Source organism: Clarias gariepinus, chromosome 14 (assembly GCF_024256425.1).
Source record: "Clarias gariepinus isolate MV-2021 ecotype Netherlands chromosome 14, CGAR_prim_01v2, whole genome shotgun sequence".
Lineage (NCBI taxonomy): Eukaryota > Metazoa > Chordata > Actinopteri > Siluriformes > Clariidae > Clarias > Clarias gariepinus.
This window is the reverse complement of record NC_071113.1, coordinates 10718744-10728075: the sequence shown is the minus strand read 5'-3', so window position 1 is coordinate 10728075 and position 9332 is coordinate 10718744. Positions and strand designations below refer to the sequence as shown.

General features: G+C 39.7%; 1 protein-coding gene across 2 annotated transcripts in view; it reads right to left on the bottom strand.

Annotated features, from left to right (window-relative positions):
• Positions 1-5345: 5345 nt before the first annotated feature.
• Positions 5346-9332, bottom strand: part of spag9b (sperm associated antigen 9b) — a 60254-nt gene continuing 56267 nt past the window's right edge. For both annotated transcript variants that reach the window (XM_053511139.1, XM_053511140.1), the window contains 5 exons: positions 8154-8325; positions 7930-8043; positions 7630-7806; positions 7284-7421; positions 5346-7188 (listed from right to left, as the gene is read on the bottom strand). In XM_053511139.1, the coding sequence (XP_053367114.1) occupies positions 7070-7188; positions 7284-7421; positions 7630-7806; positions 7930-8043; positions 8154-8325 (720 nt within the window). In that variant the 3' untranslated portion in view covers positions 5346-7069. The remainder of the gene's footprint in view (positions 7189-7283; positions 7422-7629; positions 7807-7929; positions 8044-8153; positions 8326-9332) is intronic.

Sequence of the window (9332 nt, the reverse complement as noted above, 5' to 3'; positions counted from 1 at the left end):
CCATTATATAGAGAAATAAAGGTAGCTTTTATTCTCATTACTGTGTTCTATCATTCTACATAATAAAAAATCCTAGTTTGACTTGTTTTGAATGCCCCGTATATATATATATATATATATATATATATATATATATGGCAAAGTGGTACCTTTTATATAGCTGGCATTGCTTCACCACAGCACCCGGGTCGAGTCTAAGCTTGGGGTACAGCTGCCGGTTTGAACTTTTAAGTTCTCCAACCTCCCCTCCCCAAATTTATAAAATTACATGCATGCAGTTGCACTAATTTAAATTTAAATAGCTACTAGGCATCCATGCATGTATGCATTGTGCCCTGTCATGGACTGATAGTGTTTGGTTCTTGCCTTGTCCCCAGTTTTACATGGATAATCTCAGGATCCACTGCAACCCTCACTAAGATAAACACAGTTAAAGCTAAAAGAATTGATAAAATCGAAAGCTTTAAGGCACACCCTAAATAGTAAATCCGCCTCATATTTAATAACATCAACATTTGAGTTCAAGATCCTGGTCCCAAATTGCTATTAATGGCATAAAATGGTTAGCCAGGCCTTGATATCATGAACCATAGAAACCCAAGATCAAGCAGAACTCCATGCAGCCATTCATCACACAGAACGTAATCCATCTCCAGTTCCATCACACCTTTTGTGTTTTTGAAAGAGCAGCACAGGGCACAATGTTCCATCAGAGACCGCATGAAAAGGGTCATTGGGAAACAAAAAACAAGTGACGTTGCTAGGATTTAGGCTTATGGGTAGAGCCTCAGGTTAGAGCAGTCATTAATATTTCTGGCTGATGAGATGAACGTGAGACTGCGACGTGCATGTGGCGTGCCATTTCATTTACAAACGCTTCCAGGGAAAGGGGGCAGAATAGCCAACTGAGCCACCCTCCACATTGGTCCTATGATGATGAACAGCCACAGGGGTGCCTGCATAACTGTGTGCTTTATATACAGTGTCCAGATATAACCCCACTTTACCTCTTTACATGAATAGCAAAGAGTCAGGATGGTGTCTCCCATTGGCTTTGACCCCATACATAGTCAGAAATTTTACATCCAAATTAATTACATCAATAAACAGTTGTTGGCTGTTAGTGGTCTTCTCCTGTTGTGAGATGCTTTTCATCTCATTACCACTGTAAAGAGTGGTTATAAATTAAGTTAAGCCTTTATTTGTCACATGTACGGTACTGTAAAAAAGTATTTGCTGAGATTTTTTGCATATTTATCCTTTGTTAATGATTAAGACCATCAAACATGTTTATATTAGACAAAGATAACTCAATTAAAAACACAAAAATGGTTTTTAAATGATTATATCATTCATCAGGAGACAAAAAACTGTCCAAACCTGCCTGGCCCTATGTGACAAAGTAATTGCAAACAGTAATTGAAACAGTGGTGAACCTTCCCAAGAGTGGTCGGCCCACCAAAATTACTCTAAGAGCACAAATACGACTAATCCAGAAACTCAGAACAACATCTAAAGAACTGCAGGCCTCACTTGCCTCAGTTAAGGTCAGTGTTCATGCCCCAACAATAAGAAAGAAACGAATGTGAATGCGAATATGGCATCTATGGGAGAGTTCCAAGGTCGAATGCCACTGCTGACCAGAAAGAACACAAAGGTTTGTCTCACCAAAACATATATTGATTATACCCAAGACCTTTGGGCAAATAGTTGATTAAGTTCATTTTGAAAGGTGTGCTTCCTGTTACATCTGGCATGAAACTAACAGTGTTTTATCATACCAACAGTGAAACAAGGTGGTGGTAGTGTGATGGTCTGGGGATGTTTTAAAGCTTCAAGACCTGGACACCTTGCTATAATTGAAGAAACCATTAATTCTGCGCTCTACCAGGAAACCCCTCTAGAAGACTGTCCGGCCATTATCTCGTGACCTCAAGCTCAAGCGCACTTGGGTTATACAGCAGAATAATGACCCGAAACACACCAGCAAGTCCACCTCTTTTATGGCTCAAAGAAAATTAAGTGGCCTAGTCAAAATCTGAACTTAAATCCAAATGAGATATTGTAAGATGACCGCAAACATGAAGTTCATGCTCGAAAAATTCAACCTGGCTGAATTAAAACAATTCTCCAAAAAAGAGTGGGCCAAAATTCCTCCACAGCAATGTAAAAGAATCTTATCATTATCACAAAATAACTTGATTGCAGTTGTCGCTGCCAAGTGTGGCACAACCAGTTATAAGATTTAGGGGCAATTACTTTTTTACACAGGCCCAATCAGGTTTGGACAGTTTTTTCCATTAAATTAAAATTTAAAAACTACATTCATTCAAATTTGAATAAAAAAATAATATTAAATTTGTTTGATGATCTCAATCATTTAAATGTGATAAATATGCAAAAATAAATCAGGAAGGGGCAAATCATTTTTTACAGCACTGTACATTATGGCACATTAAGGGTCAAAGCACAGGGTCAGACAGAATACACTGCCCCTTGGAAGAAAGCATATTTATGGGCTTTACCAGTGGCAGCTTCACCACAGATCTACTGATCAGTTACTCATAACCAACTGAGCCATCACTGCTAATGTTTGAGTTAATGTAATTTTCCTCTAAACTTGCACCAATCCATGCATTATCACTTGACCCATCTCATTAAAAAGGGCTTTTTATCCAGTAAACTGACCCTTGCTGGATGCTTTTATTATAATTTTTTATTAATTAATTAATACATTTGTTTTATAGCACCATTTCATGTAAACAGACTGTTTGGCAGGAAAATCCCAGAAATCCCATGAAAGTCCCTGAAATCACACATTCCCCCTATTCTGACGTCTGATATAAATGTTAACTAAAGCACTTGTTCTGTATCTGTAGAATCTTCTAATTCACATATCTAATAAAGTTGCCAGCAAATGTAAACAGTTCCAAATAATCCTGAAATACAAATTACGATACACAAACACTTCATCTCTTGATTTGTTAGGAGCTAAAGAAAATAAAAAAAAATAAAAAACACCCTATTAGGACTTCGACTGAGAAACAAGAGTTACGCTATTTTTAAACATATCTCAAAGATGACAAGCATAAAAAGGTGCTATTAGCAGAAAAGTGAGAGCGCCACAGGAATCACATCAATCAAAGTCAGCAAAACAGTGCGGCTAATAAGAGACAAGTCATCTACATGCACTATGTGACACTCTATATCGCTCCTGCTGGAAGCAGGCTAATTTCAGCAGCCCCTAAATTTGAATGAGCTGAATCAAAACTGTCTGGGGCAGCAGAGCGTGAGGATGGAGTTCATGTAAATGAGACGGCCTTTAAACAGTCTAAATCTGCAGCCACCGTCCTGCGCTTTGCACTTCGATCAATTCCTCCACATTCCGCAATCGAATCAAGCGATGAGCTCATCCATGTAGAAAGAAAATCCTTTATATGTGAAGTTAGCCTGTACACGTCACATCTAATTACAGGCTGAAATACTTGTCTGGCGTATCACAAAGGCCATCAGAACTCCTCATATGCAGCTCGACTAGATGTCAGAGCGAATCATGTCATGTCACAGAACTGGCGTGGAGAACTGCGAGTGACGTGCACCTCTCGTTTATAACACTAAGCAGGAACTAAACAGCCTTTCCAATTGTTAGTCTGAGCAGATGCAGGGTGTGTATCTGTGTGTATATGTGTGTGCGTATGTGTGGGTGTGGGAATGAGAGCTTCCAAATCAATCTCAGGCCTTGCACTATTTTTCAAACTAGACTGTGTGGCACCCTGTAAGATTACAGCGAGCTCCATTTCATGCGAGTGTAATATCACACACACTCTTATTCAGAAATAGCGAGCACAATCTGAGTTATATACTTAAGATAAACTACCTCTGAGAAAGGTGTAGATAGAAACATGACGATTAGGAAAAAGTTGAGGTATATTAGTTTTACCTCTGAGCAATAAAAATAAAAGAATCTTTTGAAGATACATAGAACACAAGACAGTATACTCAGGTACTGCAAAATGACTAGATAAATTGAGAAAAAAGCTCTGAATAAAGGATAATTGACAAGACTAGCATGCATGATGCGCAGATATGATGAAGCTAATGAAGATGAAGTTATGCATGAGTCTTATTTCCATGTCCCTGATTACTGCATTTGCATCCATTCAGAGATCATCCAATTCGAATGAGTGAGCAGAGTGTAATGAAGATAATAATGATATTATTACAGCAATAATAAGGCAACTGGGATGAAACAGCTGGAGTCTCGTAGTTTTTTCGCTCACATATCCAAACATACACAACGTTCCTATCTGCGAGATACGAAGCCCCTGCTGGTCTGAGTGTCCAGGCCTTCGGGCTAAATGAACATGCGCCTGCGCAAGAACAGCAAAACCCTGTCCTTGTGCCCTGGGAATCCTCCATGGATACACCAGCTGACTGAGTTACGTAACCAGAGTCTGTTCAGGAGAAGGGGAAAGTGAGGGGGCAGGCAGACAGAAAGAGGAGCAGGACGATCAAGCAGAAAGAGGGTACTTTCGCACTAACCGACTGCTGCTTTTCATTTACTGTGTTCGCATTTCACCTGATAATAATCCCAGATGTTCGTTTGCTCCCCAGCTAAGTTAGTAAAGCTCCCAATAAACGGATTTCTGGAAGGGGGAGGGGGTTGGGGGGGGACATGGAATAGTTGGTCAAGACTATAGAAAGCAGAATAAATGGGCAGTGTTGATGATTTCACATTTTTCAAAGTCAATAAATATACTCTCTAAGGGGGATTAAAAAAAAATGCCTTTTCTATTTATACAAAAACTCAAAAAATCACCTGGTTGCTGAATGCATTAGTGCTGATATGGAGCTTCATTGCCCTAGGAGAGCAGGAAATGTACAGCATGTTCCCTTTGCTGAGCCTCTCTTCCATTGAAAGTCATTTCAAAGGCAGGGTAAGGCTGTAATACAATACTGCCCCCTGGTGGTCAAAGGAAGGCTGTCCGTTGTTGACATGAGAGTTGGGTAAGTTCAGCTCAGAAGCAAACAAGATTAGCAAAGGGGGAAATAAGGAGCTTTTAAAAATATATTAACACACACACATTATTTGTATATATATATATATATATATATATATATATATTATATTGTGTTATTATTATATATATTATATATATATATATATATATATATTTTTTTTTTTATTTTTTTTGCCCATCATGACGATTAATAAACTGTGCTTTCACAAAAGACATCATTAACACTCTACAAAGAGAAACACTATAAATAGATTTCTTATATTTATGGCAAATCAGCTTGCGGAAAAAAAATATAGACAGAAAAACAAAACAAAACAAGAAGTCGTTTCCCCAAAATGTCAGTTTAATAGATGTTAAAAAAGTGTAAGGCTACGATGCTGTGATGGGAATACAGCACTGTACATGTACAGTATGTCTGAGAAACAGGAGCTTTCACCACAACCTGACAGTGGCCTTTGGGTTGGACAGATGCATCCACTCCCATCTTTACACAGACCTCTCTGGAAGGTGACCTCTCTGGGTTACAACACACACATGCACACACACACACACACGCACGCAACTCCACATATTCAGCATACACACCTAAAACAAGCAAACAAGGACACAACAACTCACACTCTGGGTCTTTTATAAAATAGTGCATAGCTGAGTAAAGTTACATTTCTAGGGGTTAATCTGGTCTGAATCTTCTATTCGTATATTAAACGACCAGTAAAGTAACCGTTTGCTAGTCTGAATCTATCAAAATAACAAATCCACGCCGTCTATGGTTCATGTACATATTTATATTTCATATATATTTATATTCAATATACAAAGTTACATTCTTCTCTGCGAAGGCTCATTCATAGAAATAAATACTGAGATGGCTAAAAGCCGCTTCTCTTCTTGTGGAGAAGAGGAACGACTGTAGACAAAGCCCCTACAGTGCGCCTAAACACTAGCACAACAGCAGCATAACATCAGCAAAATGTTAGCCAACGCTTTTTACCGCATTACAGAGGCCTGTGGTTAGAGTCTAAAAGACGAAAGTACAAAAAAACGTGTAATAAAAATAGGCATTTAGTCTCTAAATCTAAACACGAGAGTGATGCTCTTTTGAGGAAACCAAGCAGTGGAAAAAATACAAATAAAAATCTCCACTGTGCCTATGACCAGTTCGTGATCCTAGCAATATTGCATAACAGGTTTCCTTTGGACTACGACTGATGTACGGAAATAAATCTGTTGTTATTTTCATAAGGGCACCCTCTGATCGTCCAAAGTCATGGAAAATTACTACCAATTGTCTGAAAAGCTTTGGTAAATTTAACGTTAATATATAAATAGACGCTCTGCCATTCATCAAAGCTTTCTATAATCACAGAACCCACATACTGTACATATGAAAGTACAACGGATGAAAAATGCTGCTTTGTCTAACGGCTCTCGAGAGATCTTTAAAGAAAGAAAGTGGGTTTAGAATACAGCACGGCACGCTAAAGACAAGAGCAGGCACTAGGGCATGCATGCTTTTTTGCAAGCCTTGACACAGCCTAGGAGCAGCTATTTCTTAAGAAGGTACTTTTGGCTGTGCAAATATTTCACCCTGCGGCCACTTACAATAGCTATTTACAAAAGAGCACGATATTTCGATTAACAATTGTCTACTTGTGCAGTGTGTTGATGGATTTCTTGCTTTAACTGTGACAGACAGGGCTTTTTTTTTCTTCTTCTTTTTTTTTTTTTTTTTTTTAAAGAAAGCAAAAAAAAAAAAAAAAAACATTTTAAATACAAAAACTCCCCCAGTGGATTGTCCAGACTGTTCACATCAGCACTGTTGTCCCAGATGTGTTTTACGGATTGATAGATCCATCTATTCAGGACCGAGACCCCACTTATTGCCACAAAGGTGAATGTGCAAAGACTTCCTGATAGCGGGACGCAATAACAGTGGCCCTTCAACTAAACACGTCAAATGGAAAAGAAATTAGAAGACAGAAAAGGGCAAAAAACCCTTTTTGAAATGTTCGCTCTTGGCTGGCCAAGTGCAAAAGCATCGCAGCTCAGTCTTCATTGACCATGACCTGCCACACTATAAGGTGACTGCGCTCTGCTTTTGCCAGGAAGGGCTGTAGCTTTAAAGTGGGTTCAGTCAGGTCCTCGCCCTCAACTCCTTCATCACCTGTAATAATGGGAAAAAAAAAAAGAAAAAAAAAGATGTGACAAAGTCTATGGAGGGTACACAGCATATATCGAGTGTGACTGTAAGACACTAACCCATTCTGAAGTCAATGTATCCTTCTCCACCGCTCATAACTAGGACTGACTTCAAAAACTCTGGTGGGGGCGAGTCTGCTGCTGGCTTGTCACTGCCTGCCTCGCTTCCTCCTGCTCCAGCAGATGGGACAACATGGCCTACGATTGGGTCAACAAAATACAAACGGCGAAAACAGAAGGCAAAAATACGTCAACATATGAACAAACAACAGAAGGAAATCCATGCGCATGAGCTGGACGCTTCAGTGATGGCTCATTCTAATAAAAATGATCAGCAAGAAGTATCAGACAAACAAGCTACAAGATGAATCAATAACGAGCATAACTGGAGACTCATAGGTCGTACCGGGAACAGCAGTGAAGAACTTGACAGCATCTCGGTGGCCATGGAAGCAGAGCTGCGCATGGGCCATGGAGCAGAAAGGGATGAACGTGCCCGCTGTCACTTTATCGCTGTTTTCATCACCATACACTCGAATCATGCTGCCCGGCCGGTTGGACGTCCCCTGGGTGACTGTTTTTGCTTTGTTTTTAAAATAAAACAAAACAAAAAACAAAGATGTCTTTTTGCCTCTTAACAGCTGATGAGATTGCAAAGGTCAGTGTGTGTAAATTACATGTACATAGAAGACTTTAGCTCACGTACTGTCTGTGAGAGGGATAGAGATGATGACGCCGTTCCCTGTTCCCACCCACAGACGTTTACAGGAGACCATCAATGCTGTGATCCTCACAAAAGAAAAGCCCAGTTTACCAGTGCCTGAGAGAAATATAATGAAAAAGATAAACAAACTGATATTAGACCAATGACAGGACATATTAAGCAAATAAAACATATTAATGAAAGGAAGGAAAGCAGCTTGTGCCCACCCAGCATCTTGCTCACGTATGGTTCTATGTCGACGTCCTGCAGATGTTGGTAGGTGTGTGCATGAAACAGTCGAAGTGTGGAATCTAAACGGATAGACACCCATATGCCGTCTCCCTCCCAGGCTAGCTGCCGCACTTGACTCTCCTTGCGCGGGTGGGCATCAAATGACTTCTGCGCATGTGGGTATGAGCACAATGAGTAGGAGAACATGGGATAAATCTATAAGTATGTTTACATGAGCACCAATATTCTGAACCTAATTTGTATGTGATGATGTAAGCAGAATTGTTACTGCCACCGGGATTGATTCTTAATTATCAAGGCACATACCACTATAAATTTTTCTATAGGGTTTTGCACGGACATAATACAATAAAAAATCAGCTTTTAATTTAAACAGTACAATGTGCTGAGGAAAACTTCCACATAACAATTAAAAACCATTAAAAAGATTAGAGACCCAAATAATTACTGTTAAGCAATAGACTCAAGGATACAGTGGAACCTCAGATTGTGAGTAATGCAGTTTGCAAGCGTTCCGCAAGACGAGCAAAGATAAAAAACGAGCCAGTCTTGGTCTTTGAGTATTACGTATTACGCATGCACTTCTTGTTTTGACGCCAAGCATCATATGATCACAACTGGGCCAATGTTTTTTCTTAATCTTGATAGTGAGCGTCTCTTACTGGTATGATCAACATCCGTGCACGCGTGTACTGTTTAATATAACACTGTGACAATGTGTGTGTGCGCGTGTAAAGCAAAAAAAAGTTTTATTAGAAAGGTTAAAGATCCATTTTCTCTCTCTCTGTATCAGCCTGCCGTTGTGTGTGCGCACACATCATTATACACCGTGTCTCTTCTCTCACACACACACACACAACTCCTCCTGCCTTTACACACACACACACCTCCTCCTCTCACCTTTACACACACACGCCCGCACGCACACACCCTCCTCCTCTCGCCTTCTCTCTCTCACACACACACACTCTGCTCTATACAGAAACACTTCTCTGTCGCGATTCTTTTTAAAGGTAAAGTGCAGGTTTTTTGTTAGTTTTACTTTACAGCAGTTACTCCATTAGTCTATGCTCACACAAAGAGATATTAGCCATGTTTCCCGATGGCTATATAGTCTTTTCGTTAGTGTGTGTGTGTGAAACTTAAATAAGAGA